General features: G+C 41.9%; 1 protein-coding gene across 1 annotated transcript in view; it reads left to right on the top strand.

The window, feature by feature from the left end:
- DNMBP (dynamin binding protein) overlaps nt 1–22,902 on the top strand; it is an 86,880-nt gene that overhangs the window by 22,679 nt on the left and 41,299 nt on the right. The window contains exons 2-4 of the mRNA XM_037498045.2: nt 9,348–9,499; nt 11,483–11,605; nt 18,559–20,550. Coding sequence (XP_037353942.1) covers nt 9,355–9,499; nt 11,483–11,605; nt 18,559–20,550 — 2,260 coding nt within the window. The 5' untranslated portion in view covers nt 9,348–9,354. The remainder of the gene's footprint in view (nt 1–9,347; nt 9,500–11,482; nt 11,606–18,558; nt 20,551–22,902) is intronic.

Here is a 22,902-nt window from a genome sequence, read left to right on the forward strand (position 1 = left end):
GCATGTGTTTATCTTTTTTGAATGCTGAGTAATATTCCATGGTATATATGTACCACATCTTCTTGATCCAGTCATCTATTTTTGGGCATTTGGGCTGTTTCCAAAGCTTAGCTATTGTAAATAGTGCTGCTATAAACATAGGGGTGCAGGTGCTCTTTGGAATTGATGTTCCTGTGTCCTTTGGGTAAATACCTAGGAGTGGAATTGCTGGATCATATGGAAGCTCTATGTTTAGTAGGTCCAGAAATCTCCACACAGCTCTCCATAGTGGTTGGATCAGTTTGCACTCCCACCAACAGTGCAGAAGAGTTCCTTTTTCTCCACACCCTCGCCAACATTTGTTGTTGCTAGTTTTTTAATATGTGCCATTCCCACTGGTGTAAGATGGTATCTCATGGTAGTTTTGATTTGCATTTCCCTGATTACAAGTGATGTTGAACATTTTTCATATGCCTGTTGGCCATTTGCATTTCTAATTCAGAGAAGTTTCTTTTTAGCTCTTCTGCCCATTTTTTGACAGGATTATTTTCTTTGTTGTTGTTGAGTCTCATCAGCTCTGCGCAGATTTTTGTGATCAGTCCTTTATCATTGGTGTTGTGTGCAAAAATGTTCTCCCAGTTGGTGGGGTTTCTCTTTGTTTTTGTTATTGTCTCTTTTGCTGTGCAGAAGCTCTTTAATTTGATGTAGTCCCAGCTGTTTATCTTTGCCTTCACTATCACTGCTTTGGGTGATGTGTCTGTAAAGATGTCTTTGATGTGCAAATCACGTAGTGTTTTGCCTATATTTCCTTCTATGTATTTTATGGTTTCAGGTCTTATGTCTAGTTCTTTAATCCATTTTGAGTTGATTTTTGTGTATGGTGTGAGGTAGTGGTCAAGCTTCATTCTTTTGCATGTGGCGACCCAGTTTTCCCAGCACCATTTATTGAACAAACTTTCTTTGCTCCAATGCATAGTCTTTGCTCCTTTGTCAAAGATTAGTTGACCATAAATCTGTGGGTTTATTTCTGGATTTTCTATTCGATTCCATTGGTCTGTATGTCTGTTCTTGTTCCAATACCATGCAGTTTTGATGATTATGGCTTTGTAGTATAGTTTGAAGTCTGGGAGTGTGATGCCTCCATTCCCTTCTTTTTTTTTCAGGAGAGCTTTGGCTATTCGGGTTTTTTTGTGATTCCATATGAATTTCATCAATAATTGTTCTATTTCTTTGAAGAATGACACTGAGATTTTGATTAGAATAGCATTGAATCTGTAGATTGCTTTTGGTAGGATGGTCATTTTAATAATGTTTATTCTTCCAATCCATGAGCAGGGGATGTCTTTCCATTTCTTTGTGTCTTCTTCTATTTCTTTTAACAGTGTTTTATAGTTTTCTTTGTATAGGTCCTTTACCTCTTTTGTTAGATTTATTCCCAAATATTTGATTTTTTTTTGTTTCAATAATAAAATGGATAGTTTTTTTTATTTCTTCTTCTTCAGATTTATTGTATTTATTCAAGCACAGGGTACAGTCAGAAGCGCGGGAGGGTGAGAGAATTCACCAGAGCCAGAGCAGGGAGCAGAACAGGCAGACTGACGAAATACACTGCTGAGGGGAGGAGCAGGTGGCAGGAGAGGTTTGTGCGCTGTGTGGGACCCTCGCCGGCAGCCGGGGATCGAACCTTGGCTGAAGAGGCTGTGGGCAGCTTTGCAGCCCAGCGCTCAACTGCTGCGCCACCAGGGGAGGCCCAGACCTGTCAGTTTTAATCTGTCACTAATCTACTTAGTGTATTCACTTATGAGTTAATAATTCTTACATTTCCACCCAAAATTGAGATTCACACATGATTAAAGAAATGTGAATCTGAGAGAGTACTTAAAGACTTTTAGGTTGGCCTCTTTGAAAAGTTTACTTAATTTTAGGACCTTTCTTGACCAATGCAATTTTGTCAAAAAGACAAAATTCATATAAGTAGATTTTGAGAATAACTTAGAGAAAAATGTCAGCTTAATGTGGAGGAATGGGGTAGAATTCTTTAAGTTAATTAAAACTGCTATACCAAAGAGTTCTTTGTCCTAGAGCATTTAAATTTAAAATTCTGTCTATTTTTTTGAAGATTATTTCATTTATACATTCAAGAACAGGGGTACAGGCCAGAGATGCAGGGGGTAAGAGGACTCACCAGAGACAGAGTGGGGAACAGAATAGGCGGGTTGACTGAAATACACTGCTGAGCCGCAGGGGAGACAGGAGAGGTCTGCCGCACCATATGGGTAGCTCCCTGGCCGGCAGGAAATTGAGTGCTGCAGTAGCTGGTGGTAGCTTGATAGTGCTGTCTTTAAAAACCCTATGCCACCTGGGAGGCCCCCTTAAATTCTATCTTCTGTTCAAAAAAAAAAAATTATACACACACACACACTCATACACTCATACATGCACGTGCACATATACACAAGGTTTTAGGCATTCTGGATGAGGATTTTTCAGTTTAAATGCTGAAAGAACTTAGGTTCACCTTCTTAACTGGTGGGAACTCTGCCATACATCCTGTTTCTTTTGCTGAGGTGGCTGCCTTGCCATTTGGGAGAAGTTTAAAATAAGCAAATTGGAGTATAAATTGTAGAACAGTTTTTGATAGCAGATTCCCTTCCTTCTCTACCCTTGTTTCTCTGATCATCCCATCTAAGTCAGAATTGGCTTTTCATTTTTTTTCTTGCAGTTCAGCACTCTATAATCTGTTGAAACTATGTCTGCGTTGTGAGTCACTGCTGCCAGCTTCAGGACACTGTAGTGGGAAGGTGCTGTTGAAGGAGCAGAGTGGTCCACCCGGGCCTGAGGGTCATGACCAAGATGGTTCTGCTTTTCCTCTCTGGGTGTTGCCCATTCTCTGAGCAGTCACCTGGCAGTGACCACTGACCTTCTGTCCAAAGTGAGCTCTAGTAACATAAACCAGGGGAGGAAATGCTGTTTCATAGCTTCTCTCATTTCCTTCCTGAAACAGATTTAAAATTCATTTTCTGTTACCTCTTATCCTTTTGCACAAAGACAAGAGACTTTTCTTTTTAGCCCTACATTGTCAAGAATAAGAGAAATATGCAATTGCTTTTGAAGGTCAATCTTCTCATTGCTGGGATTTAAGATTTTTGAAAATGGATTTCCATTCCCAAAAGGTAATATTTTATGGAGAGTTCAGTTCCAGAATATTCAGATATTGCCAGAAGCTCATGCAGGCGGTATTGTCCTGGAGCACCCCAACAGAGAGCCCATCTCCCCTGCACCATCAGGAGACGGAGGTGTGCTGTGTTATTCCTGTACTTCCCTTCCCAGGAGTCAAGGAGAAAGTTGTCTTTTCAGTTAAGAATTTTGTACTGGGATTTGCCCAGAATTTAGGCTTACCCTATGAATTGCACAATATTAGGAAGAATGTGGAAGGCGTCACCAGTGCTTTTTGAAAGAGTGTGGTCAAATTTCAAGACTCACACATTGTGTCCTACTTTCCTAGGAGTAAAATATAAAATAGATTTGCTCAGAATTTGGAGTTGGATTGTACCAAAACCATCCCAAATGGGACTAATTTTGGGGGGAGTATGGGTGAACCCAGACATCATTATTTTTCTAAAAATTTTTAAAAGTCTTCACAAGTTACATCCCTATCTCTCACCTGGATTTAGAATCCTAGACTTAGGAAACTAATTTTATAATTTCTGGAAACTAACCCTTTAGTTTCCTATATCCTCTGTTCCCATCTTTTTTCATGCATCATTATCTTAGAACCTACAAATTTTGGAGGGCAGGTATCCATCAGGGGTACAGCAGAATACAGAAAGGATGCTCCAATTGGATAATTTAAGAAGGTCCTACTGAGAATGGAACAAACAGGTGTAGGGAAAATAACACAAATTGGACTCTTCCCAGGGCTAGAAGGAAAGCAATGCTAGGCCTGAAGGAACAGGGAACTAGGTGTTGCTTGAATCAAGAGAAATGTTTTCAGGGGGTCTTTTGCTGATAGCTGTGCCCTGTAGTAGAACAATCCAACAGCTCATGCCCAGCAGGGAGATAACTGAGAGAGTAAATACCCAACTTCACTGTCTCTCTACTTTTAGATCTCCTGCTGGTGCCAGCAGCTGGCTGAACCCACCTGGAAGCCAGACTCAGCCTCCCAGGGCAGAGTAGGCGGAGGGCATGAAGGACATAGGCAGTGTCATGTTCAGTGTCCTCAGTCTCTACCAGGTTCAACTCTTCTCAGAAGGCTGCACTGGAAATTACTTATTAAGCTGTTTATATCACTGTCTATCAGGGTAAAAGTTTTTAATTTGTGATGTCAGATCTTTTTCAGTAATGTATTTTCAAACTTGTATTTGTGTTACTTATTAAAAACTACTGACATTGCCCAGGTCTTTTACATTCTGTCACATTTTCTGATATATATATATTTAAAAAAGCTTTTTTTATTGTGGCAAATACATGTACTATAACATTCATCAATTTAACCATATTTCAGTGTGCAATTCTATGGCATTTAAATAATTCACATTGTTGTTCAACCACCACTACCATCTGTCTTCAGAAATTTTCATCTTCCCAAACAGACACTCTGTGCTCACCTCCTACTCCAGCCCCTGGCAACTATCATTCTGTTTTCTGATTCTATGAGTTTGACTTCTCTTGCTATGGAAGTGAAATCATTCAGGATTCATCTTTTTGTGACTTGGCATAATGTCCTCAAAGTTTGTCCATGTTCTAGCATGTGTCACAATGTCCTTTTTTAAGGCTAATATTCCATTATATGTATACACATTTTGTTTTTGTATGGATGGACACTTGAGTTGATCAGATACCTTTTTAAATGTTATCTTATTTCTGAATATATTTTCATTAATACATTCATTCTCATGGCTTAAATTTTACATGTCCTACATCTCTACTAGGTGATATAAAAATCAAGGAATCCTGGAGCTGAGACATGAAAGGTGGAGGTAGGCTTGAGTATGTGAGGTGGGAGAGAGTGAGAAGCATTAAATATGTGGAAAAACAGGGGAGCCCATCATGGTTGAAGGAAACAGCATGTCAACAAGGAACAAGTTCTGGACAGAAAGTGTTTCATGGGAGCAGCAAGCTTTCTGGAGAGATGAAGTTTAAAAAAATTCTGAAATATAACTGGAAATAAGTTCTCTGGCCAGACAGATCTAGAAAAGCTGGATTAAAAGGGCTTGGGGTGGACTGTCTCAGTCTTTAACACACTAGTGTTTTTTATGCCCTCCTAAGGAGGAAATATAGTTTTTAGCTTCCCAAGTTTATAATGACCGTGGAATGCTTATATTTTGGAACACAATAATTGGCGTCTTCAGAACATGTTTTGGGAAAATGACTTATCCCCCACGCAACATTTTTGAATGTTTCTTCATATATCATGGGAGTAAAAGTGCATTAAAAGGCAGCTGGCAGGGCCTCCCTGATGGCACAGGGGGTTAAGATGTAGCACAATGAAGCTATGAACTGCAGCATGAGTTCAATCCCTGGCTAGGGAGCTGACTCACATGGTGCATCAGACCTTTTCTGTCTCGCCTGCTGCTCCCCTCAGCAGTGTATTTCAGTCAGTCTACCTGTTCTGTTCCCCACTCTGTCTCTGGTGAATCCTCTCAACCCCCTGCATCCCTGGCCTGTACCCCAGCTCCTGTATGCAAAAATACATAAATATTATTTTTTTTAAAAGGCAGCTGGCAAGGGCCTTAGCCCATAGAAAATGTTGATATAGTCTACTCTTGACACACTGAAAAAAAACCACTGCAGATTTAAGAATCAATGTCTTTCCTCTCCCCACCCCCACTGAGAGACAAACCTGAGCACCCTCTTCTAAGATTAGTGGTGAGTTTGTCTGCAAGGTTTTATTTTTTTCTAAGTAGGATGGATACTTTGGGAAAGGAGTTGAATTGCTTAGGACAATAAAGGAGAATTTAAATAGTACCGTCAGCCACCAACAGGATTAGCGAATAAATGTTTTAAAAATATTGGGTTAAAAGGTCATCGAATGATTAGCCTACCAATACAGTTTTTAGCCTGCACGGGAATTCAGATGATTCTTAGGCTTGATAAATATTTCTTGAATATGTGAATGATTATAGAAAATAGAAGGACCTTGTAAATTCTTAAGCTGCTGAGTAATAAGTAAAACCTAGCAATTTACAGGGGGCCTCCCTGGTGGTGCAGTGGTTGAGTGCTGGGTTGCAAAGCTGCCCGCAGCCTCTGCAGCGCTGGTTCGATCCCGGCGAGGGTCCCACATGGCAAGCAGACGTCTCCTGCCACCCGCTGCAAAGCTGCCCAGCCTCTGCAGCGCTGGTCGATCCCGGCGAGGGTCCCACATGGCAAGCAGACGTCTCCTGCCACCCGCTGCTCCCCTCATCAGTGTACTTTGTCAGTCTGCATGTTTTGTTCCCTGCTCTGGCTCTGGTGAATTCTCTCACTCTCCTGTGCTTCTGACTATACCCAGTGCTTGTATAAATAAATAAATAAATCTTAAAAAAAAATTCATTATTAAAAAAAAATTAGCAATTTACAAAATTAGCCAATTTCACTGACAGAAAAGGAGGAGAAAAGAATTGTATCTAGATCAAGAGAGGCAAATGGTATTCGCCAAAAGCAAAACCCAAAAAGCCCCAAAAAACCTCTAAACATATTTACTCTAGTTAAGATAACTGTATCTGTCTGTCTATAGAAATACTCAGGGGAGGTATGTCTATAGAAATACTCGGGGGAGGAAGAAACTATGGTTTATTTTGGAATGCATCCAAAATAAAACAAAATTAAATATTTACAGTGTATTGAAAGAGGGGGGAAAAAAAAACCATGGACTGTTGAGTGGATAAAGAGATGATATGTGATAAAGTAACTGTGGCAAGATGTTGATGGTAGAATCCAGGTGAGTGTAAAGGTCTTTTAGCTTTGCTATTTGTAAATTTTCATTGTAAAATGTTGGTGAACCAATGAGGAGAAAATGAAATGCTGCAAGATTTTGAAGGAAATTCCAATAAGAAGTGATTTTCATAGAAAGAGGACATGAGCCTGAATTGTGGTTCTGACTTAGCCACTTCTTTACTGGAGAGTTCCGTGTATTGCTCAGGGGTGTTGCAGGGATTTGAACCCTGACTCCAGCCCCTTGCCCCCTGCCTTGCAGTGTGGTGGTGTCTCCAGCTCCTGGCTCAGTGTCTGGCACAGGATAGACTCAAATGGTAGCTGTCACCCTCTGCTTACTCCTGTGGACTGCAGAGGATGAAGTCTGAGAAAATAACGTTTGACCTGAAAGATTTATATGACTCTGTTGTAGAAGCTGGGAGGTAAATCTATTGGTAGTGAGGAGCTGGTTAATTTAGCCTTACATAAGCAGTGATAGAGATTTTGATATGAACAATTTCATGGATTTTCAACAAGTCATTTGCTCACTGAAAACCTGAGAGCATTTTCTGAGCAAAGCATTGCTCTAGACAACCAACACAACAGACAAAAATCCTTTCCCTCAAAGGGTTCTACATTGCAAAAGCATTTGAGGAATTAAGACTATTTACATGTCAAATGAAGAATGACTTCCCAAACTGGAAACACAGGTGTTCACCAGCAAGAGAAGGTGCTGTTTTCACAGCAGACTTTTCTGTTTCCCTCACATCGTGCCATGAAGGCTGTTTTTTCCTCTGTTTTCTCTCTAGCCCATCTGTGGTCTGGTTTCCTCTGCTGTTCTTTTTACTTCCATCTGGAGTTGGTGGAACAGCTTATATAAGCTATTTCTGATTACGTTTCAAAATATATGTCCAAGCTTCTAAAATGACTCAAATGAGAAGAATAATAGTTGCTTTTCATAGTGTGCACAGAACAGAGAAGATTGAGATGAAATCCATGATATTGCACATAATAAAACAGAGGGCTTTAAGATCTCCTTCCTGGCCTCAGCGCATGAATCCTGAAATTTAGCCAGGCTTGACTTCAGCGCTGTCCAGGGTGTGTGTTCCTCAGCGATTACGCACTCATTCCGATAGGGTGGGAGGTCAGTCAGTAAAGCGTTTGTTGAGCCAGACCCTCCTCTGCTTCTGAGTCATTTTCTGGTAGAGCAAGAAGATTCTCAGGGAGAAGCTTTAACTCCTTCAGATCACAAACTCTGTTCCTCAGCGTGACAGGAGAGCTCTGTAACCCTAAGAAGCTTATGCTGATTCTTTACGTGATATTTTAGTTAATGAGCATATATTTGGTCTGATTGTGAAATGGAATTTGAAAAAAGAAAAAAGTCATCCACCTTTTATACATTATGGTAATAATGTATAGATGACTAAGGTTTGTAAAATGTTATGTTTGTTTGAAAAAAAATTTATGACAACATCCTTATGTGGAAATCCGACATCTGGCAACATTAGCTCACTGGAAGATAGCCAGGAATTAAGAAAGGGGCCTCAGAGCACATTAAAAAAAATAATAACTATTGAAAAACTCCAGTATTACCACATGTGCTTACCACCACAGACTTTGTTAGCCTCTCCGATCTTGTTTGGTTTTTATTTGGGAACTTTCAATAACTTTAGTTGTGTGTGTTTGGTCCCTTTCCCCCAGAATATCTTAAACAACAATCTAGAAAGAAGGTAATGAAAGTTGACAGGGGAGATAAATTGGTAACAGAAGAAGGCTGACATCAAAAGAGAAAACCTAAAAATTGTACAACACTGATATTATGTAATACAATGCAGTAAATATATGGTCTTAATAATGAACTTGTGCCCATCAGCCAAAGAGTAAATCATATTTAGTGTCTTCTGTTGAAGAAACCAGGGAGGTATATAATGTGTCTTACAATGTACCATATTTTAAAAGTACCGTGTTGTGTGGTACTTTAAAAATGTTATTTTCCTTACTGCCCCGTTAAAGTTACTGAAAAGCCTATGTTCCCCAACTTGCATCTTCTCTGTCGACCACAGCTACAGGTCTCTTTCTTTTTCTTTAAATTCCTGAATCAATTTGAGAATCACATGAAAAAAATGTATAAGGAAATGATTATTTTTAAAAAGTAAATGAGATAGTATTTTGTTTTTTTATTTTTATTATTTATTATTTATTTATTTTTGTGGAACCTTCGCAGGCGGCTGGGGATCAAACCGGTGCTGCAGAGGCTGCGGGCAGCCTCGCAGCCCAGCGCTCAACCGCTGCGCCACCAGGGGAGGCCCTGTATTTTGTTTTTTTTAAAGTATAAAATACAGACTTCTTTTTTGCTTAGCTTTGACTTCATTATAATTACCTCTGTCTGTTAAGCGGTGTCATTCTCAAGCTAGAGATCTCTATTACAGTGACCCCAGGATTTATGCTTTCTTGTGCCTTTTGACCTTTCTTTGCAGGTTAACCATGGAGGCTGGCTCAGTGGTTCGAGCCATCTTTGACTTCTGCCCCAGTGTATCAGAAGAACTGCCACTCTTTGTGGGAGATATCATTGAGGTGTTGGCAGTGGTGGATGAATTTTGGCTTTTCGGAAAGAAAGACGATGTGACAGGTAAGAGGCTCACAATTCCTTGTGTGCAAAATGGACCATGGGCCCACCCTGCTTTCAGCAGTAAAATAAAGGTTAAGGGCCTCCCTGGTGGCTCAAGGGGTTAAATCTCAGTATTATGAAGCTATCCACAACCACCACAGCATAAATTTGATCCCTAGCCAGGGACCTGACCTACACCACACAGCAGACCTCTCCTGTCTTGCCTGTTGCTCCCCTCAGCAGTGTATTTCATTGGATCCGCCTGTTCTTCTCCCCACTTTGTCTCTGGTGAATCTTCTCACACATACCACCCTCTGGCCTGCACCTCAGCTCTTGTGTGCATAAATAAATAAAATAAATCTTTAAAAAAATTAATAAATAAAGGTTAAATGGGAAGCCCAAGTTAATCCATTTTAGAATCCCTTGTGCTTTCCTTGTGGTCTCTGCCATCCAAGAGAGAATGTCCCTTATCACCCCATCTCTCCTGTTGGTTCTTAAAGTTTTGAAATGGTTAGATGCCAGGTGCCCCCTCCCAAGTTTTTGAATCTGTCCTTCCCTTCCTTTCCCAGGTCTTTATCCTTTGTAGTCAGCACTGTTCTCTTCTGCAAATATACCTTCCACTTTCAGAACTCCCTATAGTTTGCCCTTGTTTCTCATTACCAGTTTTTATCTCTGACTAGTGGAACAAAAGTTGCTCTCTACCTGTGTTTTCTGACTATTTTAACATTTTCTACCTTTTCTTTCATTTGCTTTGAGGGAGCATGGTTCATTCTTTCCTAGATCCATGGTTGGCCTGATTTTATTAAGGTTACCATCTGCGCTAGATGCTACCTACCTCCCACTGTCCACGTATCTGGTTTCCTTTCTTCTGTTCTTTTAAATACATGTTAGCACCAATGTCTTTCATTTAGTGGCTTAGGGTGGAAGTTTTTCACATACTCTCTATACCTTTGATAATCCAATCCTTATCTTACATATATTTATGTAAATCTGGGCTGGAGTATGTTGTTCAGTTCTTAGAACAGAGTCTTCATATGTAACCCACATTTGGGAGATAATAGATTACTTCCCAGGAAAAGTCATGTCTCAGCTGAGATAAAATGATGACTAGGAGTTAGCAAAGCCCAGAAGGTAGGAGGGAGAATTGCTTAATCAGATGCCCAGAAATGAAAGAGAAAGACCTCAGAGGACCTGGGAAGAGTTCAGTATGGCATGAACTAGGCATGGTCGGGGATGAGAAGATGGTGCTGGGTGATGAGCAGAAGCTAGATCCTGGAGGACAGTCTATCAGGGTAAGGAATTAAGGGAGTGAGAAACCACAGTTGTGCTTTACGCACAATCAGCTTTGTATTATAGAGAGTTCACTATGGAAAACTGAAGAATAACAGGCAGGGACAGAATAAAAGGCAGGAGGCAGGATAGGAAGTTCTTGAGCGATCCAGGTGGGAGATGCTGATGGCCCAAGGTGGTGGACCTGGAGGTCAGTGGACAGATGCAGGAGATACTTAGTGGAACCAGTGACAGTTTGTTATGCTTCCCAACTAGCAGGTTCTGTCTGTCTACTACCTATTGTAACCCTACTTCATACTCGAATACTATCTTTTTCACAAAAGTTTTTATGGCTCATTCTCTACCTTCTTTGAACTTCCATAGCAACGTATGTACCTCTGTGAGACGCTTGACTTCAGAATTGAATTTTTGTTCATATCTAAATTAGATTTTGTGTCTGAACTGGATTTTAAGATCTTTTAGGGCCAAGGCCATCTCTCTCGCTTTTCCCTCTGCAGAGTGCATTGCGTGGTGCTACCTAGTACACGCCTGTGCATGGAGTTGTATTCTCTGTGTTCTGCAAGCATCTAATTCCACAAGCATCAACTTTTTCTTAATATGAATTCAGTGAGTTTTCAGTTTAGGGCTTAATAAGTAGGTTCAGAAAAGAAGTTTTTGGTCCTGGTCCACAGAAAGAAAAATCTCAACATTGGAAATGTTCCTTATTATTTTCAGGACAGTTCCCCAGCAGTTTTGTGGAAATTGTGACCATTCCCAGCCTGAAAGAGGGAGAGAGGCTGTTCATCTGCATCTCTGACTTTACATCCCACGAACTAAACAGTCTTCCCCTGCACCGAGGTGAGTGGATCCTCCACAAGAGAGCTTTTTAAAGTCGGGTTGGTGGAGTTGCCTGTGTTGACCGCTAGATCTTATTTTGAATTTTCATAAATGAATTGTTTTAGCTTCTCTGTCCTCTAGAGAGTCTTCAGCTAGAACAGCATTCACTGCTACTGCCTTGTATTTTAGTAGCATTTTATACTTTCCACAGCATTTTCTCACAGATACATTCTCATTTGATCTTCAACACAGACCTGGGAGGTAGCGGGGTGGGGATTGTTAAGTGAATTTTCTAAATAATGAAAATGAAATTCAAAGGTAAGAAGTTTTGGCCTCAGGATGTGAAATCACATTCCCTGATTCTAAGCGGTGCATTCTCTTTCCACTACCCCAAGCTGTAGCCATACTTTAGACTACATTTATCTTTTTTTCCCATAAAAACTGATATGACTTTGCTGACAGCGTTATTGTCAATGCATAATATTAGAGCAGGAATTGTAGTGTGGGAATTAAGAGACACATGCAAAACAGCATCTTTTTGTTGACTAAGAGTTAGGGAAGTTGGGGTTTCTCTTTCTCATCTGTGTACATGTTACTACTTATGTACTACTATACTGTACTACTGTACCTCATGTACTGCTGTACCATTAGAGAAAAGTAATTAAAATTCTCATCAAAACCAGTTTAAGGAAGTGATTGAAAATGGATAGTCATAGCTGTAGCTCAGTGATATTCCATGTATTTCTCATTTCTTCTTTGCTGAGACTTAAGACTTCTATAACAGAAGTCAGCTCATCAATACTGAATTTAGAAAGCACAAACAAGACAGAACTGCATTATACTGAGCCTATACAACTTAGGACAGTATTAGGCACCTTGAATCTAGAATAAGAACAAAATGCAGTATGCATGACAAAAGCAGTTCTAGAGTTCCACTTGTGGCTTCTAGAGATGTCTTAACACTCATACTTAATTAAGTCCATACATTTCTGCATACGCACAGAAACCAGAAGTGTCCTTTTCCCAACTGAGATGACCATTGCAATATCGTGACAACTAAGAACAGTCATCAAAACAGTAGAACTTGCTGAGTATGTTTAACAGCTTTAATCTACCGTATTTTTATTTGCTCTATGAGCATGACACTAGAGGGATAGGCTTGATTTCTCAAACCATGTACACAGATGAGAAAGAGAGAGAAACCCCAACTTCCCTAACTCTTAGTCAACAAAAAGAAAGGGATATTGAATTTTGACCTTAATCCTCAAAATCTATTTTGAGAGTTCCTTGCACTTCACTTTACACTCTGCTTCTCCCTCAGTTCTGTGAACTTCCTTGCTAATGAGTGTGGGGAAGGAAGACAGAACAGCGAAGCTCTTAAAGCGGGAACCTACCTGTGCCTATTCAACAGCTCTCCCAGTGGACAGCTCCAGTCCACGTCACCAGAGGAGAAAGGCCTGGCACCGTGGCTCCTCTGGCTCCTGCAGGGGGTGTGGGTGGACCTGTCCTTCCTACACCTGCTTCCTGGAGCAAATAGAGGGTATAAGAATATACTCGTGGGACTATGAGCTTGTGCCTACATTTGAAGAATTTGAGGGTGTGGCTTCTCCAGAATTAGCTTTATTGCTTCATAATTACTAGTCAAGTCTAAGGCACTAAAAAACAAAAGAAAATTTCTGCTGAATGCCTTCCCTGGCAAGACTGACCTAATGTGTTTTGCACTTGCCTTTGAAGTTAAAACCCATCTCAGGAATGGCAGGACCACATAAGGGATTATCAGAAAGACCCTGCTGTGGGCCTTTCAGGTGTGACTCATGACTGCCAAGACTGACTCAAGATCAGCCTGGGTAATGGGATCTATAGATCATATCTCAACCAGCTTTTAACTAATTGTACCTAATGAGCCTGCAGATGTAAGTGGAGCCCAAGGGAAGTGGAGGCAGGGCAGAGGAGATGAAGGGAAGGGACTAGACAGACCTGCCTTTCTCTCTTCTCAGTTACTCCATTGCCAATAAACACACTCACTGTTCAGCTCTTTTTCCTTCTTTGCTCTTCACATCTCTTCTGATCTGGAAGCTCACATCCCTGAGGATGAGGAAGTTAGCTCTTTCCATAGCTTTTTTCTTTTGTCTTTTTCTGGAAAGTTTAGTATAAGACAGAGAAATGATTCTGATTCCTCTTACACATGATAATCCTGTTAACAGATATTCATTTTCTTATTTGAAGATAAAAATCACTAAGAAATTAAAGTTTTGCTTTATACCACATACAGTTTATAAAACTGGAATGGAGGCTCCCTGATTTTCAAGTGTCGTATTAGGAATTGTCTTTCTACTTAGAGTAAAAATTATTTCCTCCACTATATCATTCTCTCAGCTCATGAGTAATGCACTTGCTTCTATCCCATGTTCTGGTACTGTTAATCCTCTTCTGTGGTTTCTTTATGTTTTCTTAGAACCTTCAGTGCAACAGTGTAGCTTCTCCTTTTCTGTGTCAACAACCCTTTGTCAATTTATACATGTCAGTGGGGGATTTGGGAGCCTTAAGAATGTGTGGGACAATGTTGATATCTGTTGTGCGTCACCATGCTGCTAAATAATTTTTTTAAAGATTTATTTATTTATTTATACAAGCACTGGGTACAGTCAGAAGCGTGGGAGGGTGAGAGAATTCACCAGAGCCAGAGCAGGGAGCAGAGCAGGCAGAAGGAATGAAGTACACTGCTGAGGGGAGCAGCGGGTGGCAGGAGAGGTCTGCGCGCCATGTGGGACCCTCACCCAGTGGCCGAGGAGCAGCCAGGGATCGAACCAGCGCTGCAGAGGCTGCGGGCAGCTTCGCAACCCAGCACTCAACCACTGCGCCACTGGGGAGGCCCCAACTGCTAAATAATTTTTACTTAATTATTTACTTACCTTTCAGAAATATCAATGAATTAATAAGAAAAAACAGATGTATATTTTTAATTATAAAATTATACGTATGTGTATATAGAAATGTTTAGTCTGTATCTATGCATGTGTATACACATGTACACACATGTACATATATGTTTGTGTTTAGGCAGTATAGCTTAGGGGATAAGAATTCTGATAGCACAGTTCCACAACTTAGTAGCTATGACCTTGGGCTAGTGAAATAAATTCTCTCAGCTCAGTTTCCTTATCTACAAATAGAAGATAATAATAGCTACATTAGTATAGTTGTTAGGGTTAAATGAGGCTATACATGTAAAACATCTGGCACAAGGTTAGTACTCAATAAATATCAACTATTTTTGTTATTCTTTTTTTTTATATAAGATTTATTTTATTTATACAAGAACCGGGGTATAGGCCAGATGCGCGGGAGGGTGAGAGGGTTTCACCAGAGACAGAGCCGGGAACAGAATAGGCAGACTGATGAAGTTCACTGCTGAGGGGAGCAGCGGACGAGACAGGAGAGGTCTGCTTGCCATGTGGGTTGCTCCAAGGCCGGCGGGGATCAAACTGGCACTACAGATCTGCGGACAGCTTCACAGCACTGCGCTCAACCGCCTGCGCCACCAGGGGGGCCCTATTTTTGTTATTCTTAACCTAGGATTCCTAGAGTTCATAGATATATTTTGGGGGACCTGGTTCCCCTAGTAATTATGTGAAATTTTGTTTATGCTTATATTGTTCCAGGGAGATTCTCTCTGGGCTGGGAATCACCAGTGGTTCTTCCAGCAGGTGTCACCCTTTTCCTCTTCCCAAAGCTGTCCTGTCATTTTGGTCTGTTCCTTGTATTTTGAGTTAATTTAAAATCAGAAGCAAGACTCTTTTGGAACGATCAGTGTAGGTGACTAGTGTCACTGACTTTCTTTTAAAAATTCCACCTTTATTATATAGAAATAACTAACAAAATGATAACCAGCTGAAATTAGATATGAAAACAGGCCCTATTATATTAAGGTTTCAAAGAAAGCTGTAAAAACAAGGAAAATACTGTAATTCCACAATTTTAAGAAAGCCAGTTTGTTTTAATGTCAACAGAGAGGGAGCAAGCATGCTTTTATTCTTCGTATTCACGAAAAGACCTATTATTATGTCTGAACTATGGCCATGTCTCCAGTGAGTTCCCTCTGTGGCCCTGACAGGATGGCCTGAGAGCTAGTGAGAGAAAAATCACTTGTAATTCTCAGGCCCCCAAGCTCTGATCAATGATTTGAGTCATAAATTAAAGGAATATAGGACCAAAGACCCTATTTTTCAAGAACAGCTAAGCAACACAGTATCAAAGCACAGAAAATTGTACCTATATTAAGTGCAGAGTTTTACATTTGGTACTGTGTAGTTTACCAAAATTAGTGACATAGTCATTTCTTTGGTAGGTTACAGACAGCAAAGATGAAAGTGGGCTTTTAGGGCCTCCCTGGTGACGCAGGGGTTAAAGTCTCAGGGCTATCAAGCTATCACCAGCCACTGTGACATGAGTTCGATCCCCAACCAGGGGATCTACCCACATGGCACAGCAGACCTCTACCCACATGGCACAGCAGACCTCTCCTGTCTCGCCTACTGCTCCCCTCAGCAGTGTATTTCAGTAGGTCTGCCTGTTCTGCTCCCTGCTCTGTCTCTGGTGAATCCTCTCACAGCACCCCCACCCCCCCCCACACACACCTCTGACCTACATCTTAGTTCTTTTTTTGTTTTTAAGATTATTTATGCATTCAAGAACTGGGGTACAGGCCAGAGGTGTGGGGGGTTCTTAATAAATAAATAAATAAAAATAAATCTTTTTTTAAAAGTGGGCTTTTAAGGTTTTTAAGAGAAGCATGCTTAGGTTTCAGGTAGAAAGCCTTGTATGGGAGACAAGGATGATACCTTGTGTGGAAGAGGGTGTCAGAGGTGACACCATATGGGAAGCTGGAGGAGATCCTGGCTGGATATGATTGCCAAGTTGCAATGGGTAAAAGCATCAGAATAGCCTTTGGTAGTTTAACCTCTTTAGAGAGCTTCCAGAGCAAACTTATTTCGTATAATTTCAGGTAATAATAGGATTATTAGAGAAGAATGCTTTGACAGTTTAAAGAAACCTTCATGTCTCATGCTAAAAGTTCGAGCAAGGGAGGGGCCTCCCTGGTGGCTCAAGGGGTTGAGACTGAGATGCAACCTATGAGGCTGTCTGCAGCCACTGCAGCACTAGTTCAATCCCTGGCCAGGGAGCTACCCACATAGTGCAGCAGACCTCTCCTGTCTCGCCCACTGCTCCCCTCAGCAGTATATTTCAGTCAGTCTGCCTGTTCTGTTTCCTACTCTGTCTCTGGTGAATCCTCTCACCCCCACACCTCTGGCCTGTACCCCAGTTCTTATATGCATTAAATAAATCTTTTTTTAAAAAAAAGTTTGAGCACAGGATATGATAAAATTGGCACATTTATCATCTTAACTTGGCAATGTCATTTGGGAAACTAGAAGAGAATTTATGAGGGACAAGGCATGAAAGGGTTAGATAGTTGGAGTTGGACTAGAGTGGTGGCAAATAGGAGTAATACGTGGAATACATATATTAAAAGAAGAAATTGGGGCCTCCCTGGTGGCTTAGGGGTTAAAGACAGTGCTATCAAGCTATTGCCAGCTACTGCAGCAGAAGTTCGATTTCCCCGGCCGTCGAGGGAGGTGGCCCACATGGCGCAGCAGACCTCTCCTGTCTTGCCCATTGTTCCCCTCAGCAGTGTATTTCAGTAGATCTGCCTGCTGTGCTCCCCAATCTGTCTCTGGTGAATCTTCTCACCCCCCACACCTTGGGCCTACACCCCAGTTCTTGTATGCTTAAATACATCTTTTAAAAAAAGAAGAAGTAGAAATTGGAGGTGGTGAAGTTAGCGGCGTAGAGCCAGTTTTGGAGGGAAATTTAATGGATCTATCTGGGAGTTGGAGTTGAATAATCATCATCATTAGCAAATGGACATTGAGTACTTGCTCTACAAAAAGCGTTGTACCAGACTCTTGAAACACCAAAGAGAAGTGATACTTGCCAATAAGGAACTGTAATTCACTTAGTGGGAAGATAGAGCATATTTAATTTAAAAAAAAATCAAAGGTGTATAAGTTGATACCCTAAAAGATAATCCAGTTTTCAAATATACTTGCCTAGAAAGTGAAGCATGATTTTGCTAAGTGCTTCGCTATCTTGTTATGAGTTTATAGAAAATGTGTATTGGTCTTTGCCCTCCCTGGTTCCTGACACAGGACTTCTGGAATCCTTGTGAGCTACTGAATGATAAAAGAATGTTTTGGTGTAATGAGGCAACTCTTGGTAGATTTCTGGGTGGCAGCTGGTCACCAGAAAGATCAGTTTGATTAGAAGCTTGAAATTTGCAGCCCCTCCCCCATTCTCTTGATAAGGGAGTAGGGCAGAAAGTAGAGCTAATGATCAGTCATGCTTGTGTGATAAAGCCCCCATAAAAATCACAGAAGTAGGGGGTTCAGAGAGTTTCTGGGTTGTGATCAGGGGGAGTGTTGGCAAGTGGTACTCTGGTCAGGGCACGGCCACTCAGTGATGTTTTTCTAAGAAAAAATAACTAGATTTAGAAACAAAGAAAAACTTAGTGAGAATAGTGATGTTAGTTCACAGTTTTACAAGTCTCTTTAACAAGGTTTAATAGAGGAAAGCTAGATTCTCACATTTGCGTCTGCATTCACTTTGTTGCAATGTTGTTTTGACGGAAGCATGTGAAGAGGGTATGATATTTTTGACCTTACAGACCTTCTGAAAGGATCTTGGGGGAACACCACTAATCCCCCCTCCAAGGATTCCATGATCATACTTGGAAAACCACTGATTTACCAGAATGTTCACTATATTGGCACTAAATTGTCAAAAGTGTTCATGCCTGAACAGCTCTAAATGAGTATCTTCTTGAACTTGGCAGATGTTACAAGTGTTGAGCTGTGCTGTCGTTGTAGAACCTGGGGTGATGACTAAGCCCGTTTTCTTTGCTTCCCTCTCTTTAGGTGACCTAGTGATCCTCGATGGCTCTCCCACTTCAGGCTGGCTGCAGGGTCGCAGCTGCTGGGGTGCCCGGGGCTTTTTCCCGTCCTCGTGTGTGAATGAGCTCTGCCTCTCCTCCCGAAGCCGGCGGTGGCATTCACAGAGCACCCAGCTCCACATTCCTGACTATTCGATGGGTCAAGCGCGGGCACTGATGGGGCTCTCTGCCCAGCTGGATGAGGAGCTGGACTTCAGAGAAGGGGACGTGATTACCATTATTGGAGTTCCTGAACCAGGCTGGTTTGAAGGGGAGTTAGAGGGCCGAAGAGGAATCTTTCCAGAAGGTTTTGTAGAGCTCTTGGGGCCCCTGAGGACTGTGGATGAGTCCGTAAGTTCCGGAAATCAAGAGGATTGCATTGTTAATGGTGAATTAGATACCCATGCAGAAGAGGAGAGAGGGCCGGAGGAGGGTGGTGAGGAAGCAGGGACCTACGGGATTGCCCTTTACAGATTCCAAGCCCTGGAGCCAAATGAGCTAGACTTTGAAGTAGGCGATAAGATCCAGATCCTGGGGACCCTGGAAGATGGCTGGCTAGAAGGATCACTGAGGGGCAGGACAGGCATTTTTCCTTACCGGTTTGTAAAGCTATGTCCTAAAACAAGGGTGGAAGAAACCGTGGATCTGCCGCAGGAAAGTATCCCTGAAACATCTTTGGATTATTCAGAAAACACCTTAGTAATGGAGGAAAAGAGACATGAATCTCATGAGTATGAGGCAGAAAGGCCTAACTGTGTTATTTCTGAAGCATTCACTTCTTCCCCAGAGCATCTGACTTCTGAATATGAAGTAAATAAAAGCTCTCATCAGGATGGGGGCACCTCAGGAGGGCCCCCCAGAAGCCCAGGTGTGGGGCATGAACAGCCTCATCCCAAAGACTCTTCCATGAAGGTTGCCTCAGAGGCAGTCAATGGTGTTCCCACCCAACCTCAGATACCTCTCCACCCCACACTGCAGAAGCCCCAGTGTTACTCTCCAGCAGGCGGGAGCCTTCCACGCCCACACCAGTACCCTGACCCCACTCCCCGGGAAGCGCAGATGCGAGACTACTTCAGCCTCCCTCCCAGAGGAACATACTCCCTGCCCAGCACCCTCCAGAAGCCCTTGTCTCCTCTTCACAGCGGCTCTTCCCTCTTGCCCTCTGGAGGGATAGTCAGGCCCAACCAGTTGAGTCCTCAGCCCCAGAGTGCGGCAAGGTGTGCTAAAAAGTACCACATACCCAAAGAAAATGCTTCCAGCTTTTACTCAGCATCAGAGAAATCAGAGCTGAAGCCAGGTCCACACGACAGGGTGCCCACAAGGGAAGCACGCTCACTTTCCCAGGGAGATGGCCATGCCGACCTGGATTCTAAGTTGACGCAGCAGCTGCTGGAGTTTGAGAAGAGTGTGTCAGCGCCCGGCACAGAAACCGATGCAACTTCGCGCCACTTTTCATTCATGGACTTTCACTCTGAGAGGGATGTTGTCCAAGGTTCCTCAAAGCTGATTACCCAGCATGAGCTGCCTGGGAGGAGAAAGACTCTGAGGCCACCACCTCCTCGGCCCAGCATGCCAGCATCCCCTTCTCCCCATGGGCTGGGTGACCAGAACCTGAAGCCTGAGCTGCCCTTGGCAGTGCGACCCTCTCGCCCAGCTCCCCTGCCTCCGGCAGCACAGCAGAAGGCGAATGCTGTACCCCCCAAGCTCCTAGCTACTCACCACCCTAGTTGTGAGGCCCTAAGAAAGGAGGGCCCAGAGAATATGGAAAAGAGTTTGGACCAAATTCCTCCGTGCCCCTTAGTATTGGTGAGGATTCAGGAAATGGAGCGGGACCTGGATGTGTATAGCAGGGCTCAGGAAAAGCTAAACTTAATGCTCGAGAAGCAAGTAGACTCATTAAGGACAGAGACCCTAGGAAATCTTGAGTTCTACGAGAGTAACATCGAAAGTTTGAATATGGAACTCCAGCACCTTAGAGGTGAGTGACGAGGAGATAATGCGTACCTGTTTCTTGATGCCCACAAGTTCAGGTAGCAGCCTACCTGTGTTTTGGAATAGGTTACTGTCTTTGATTGACAATTAAAAGAATGGTTTACTTTTTTCATGCCCTCATTTCTATCAGAAGTAGATGGCTCTGTTGCGAGGTAGACTTTGGCCACTATTGCCTTCTGCCTTCATTTGATCTCGAATTTGAGCTCAAACCTCATTGACATTTATGGCTCCCATAAATTGGAAGTCCCTAAATAGAACATTCTTTAACCAGGTTCTTTCAGGGCTAAAGACTTCCAAGCTGAGACTCAGGATAAAACTGCTGCTTCTATTTTTGTGATCCAGGGATAAGGTTTCAGTAATGACAATAATAAATTATATTAACTTGTTAATAAGCATTCGTTACCATCTATCAGTACTTCTACAAAGAGTCTTCACAGCCTTCCTGAAGGTACCTGAGTAACTTTATGGGTGAGAATTAATATTTGTGGAAATTAAGTAACTTGCCAAAGGAGCTGGGATTTGAGCTCTTGTTTTTTAACCACTATAGTTTACACATTCAAAAATTCAAATTCTGTCCCTTCCTTGGGGATGACCAGTCTGGAGATTTCTTTCCTATTCTCCAGATTCATAGGGAAAAGAATTTATAAAGTAGGAAGAGGAAACAAACAAGGCAGCCGCAGTTGTGGAGGGCCCAAGGAGAACATGACCGCTGTTATCTGGGCATTTGTGGCAGAGAACTCTGAACCTAGTGTGTCATCAGGAAAGTAACCAATAAAAAGAAATCTGTGGATCTAGGAGCTGCAGGATATTGATAAGAGATGGAAGCAGAACCGTGGCCTAGACACTCCAGATCAAGATGGCCGACCAGGCACACAGACCTACCTCACCTTCTACTTTAAATTCCTAATAGCGAATGAAAAAATAAAATAAAAAATTCCAACAAGAAACAGTATTAGTGGAAGGACAGAAATTAGTTTTCTGAAACATGGAAAGCAGATGGTTTTATAGAAAGAAAGGAAACCTCTAAAATATACTCAGGTGAGGTTGGCCATGCAAGTGGGCACAGTGCTGAGGGACTCGGACTCAAGGTGCAGCAGGGGGAGAGGGTCCTGGGACCAGTTCAGTTGGCCAGATTAGGGAACAGCTCAGCAGCTGGCCCCTGGCTCACTGGTGCCGAGCTGGGTTGGCGGCAGCATTATTTATTCTGAGGGTAAAGCCCAAGGGGAGTGCTTAGACGTCCTCAAAGAAGTGTTCATTTAATACAAGCGCTTGAACTCTTGGAAGAATGTCAGGTGCCTTGATGACTTCAGTGCCTGAGAAGGAATTCTGAGGGAACCTTGTCCCAGCATTACACCCCAAAGGCACAGTCCATTCCAAGATTCCCTGTCACCTTCCATAGCTGTAAGTTTCTAGATATATTTGTAAACACTTCTTGCATTAGACATACAGAAGCTAGAGCAAAAGTCTCCCAGATAGCAGGAATTTCTCAGTAATGACACTTTTCTGAATTAATAGCGTTCCACAGAATTGTCCTGTCTTCTATGCTTAAGAACACTATGCAGTGTTTTTAAGTGGGTCTGTGGATTAATTGAACTGGTAGTAGGTGACAAAATTGTTCTTTTTTCTTCAACTTATCCTTTTTCTGGACTATTTTAATAATTAGCTAATGTTCTTACTCTGTAAGCCTCTTTGATCAAGATTTAATAATACAACATAGAATCATGTGTCAGAATAGCAAGTTAAGATTTATTTTACTTCTAAAACTTGAGGTTATCACCTATTAATGTTTAAGTAAAATGCACTGTGCAAATAAACTGAACTTATTTCATTTTCAAGAATGACTCACTGTTCACAGCACCTAGGCCACAGACACACACCCTTATAAACACACTTACAGCATAGCAACAGCTCCTGGCAAAACTAACTGATTAGATACTGATTACCTTTCTCCTGTGTATACTTGTCCTGGTCAACCTTAGTCTTTTACTTTGTGTGTCAGTATTTTCTGCTCTTGCTTTCAACTTGACATCAGTGGAATCTTTCAAGCCTGCATTTACTGTTAAGCTTTATTCTCAAAGGAGAATTAGAGTATTTTTCTCCCGTTTTCTGCATTTTTCAGGCAATTTTCCATAGATTGAGAAAAACATATATTTCCCAAGAAAGACTGTGAAGGAATTCCCACGTGGAAACACCATTCTCAGTCTAGGTCCAGTTCTAAGCTTAAGCCATTTCAAGGCTTAAGGCTCCTGGACGATTGTACTTTAGCCCACTATAATCCCGACTGTAATTTTGCAAGAGGACTGGCCCAATTCCAGTTCAGCATCAGGAGTCCTGTGGA

The sequence above is a fragment of the Talpa occidentalis genome, unplaced genomic scaffold (assembly GCF_014898055.3).
Source record: "Talpa occidentalis isolate TD23 unplaced genomic scaffold, MPIMG_talOcc4v2.1 talOcc4.8, whole genome shotgun sequence".
NCBI classification, from domain to species: Eukaryota; Metazoa; Chordata; class Mammalia; order Eulipotyphla; family Talpidae; genus Talpa; species Talpa occidentalis.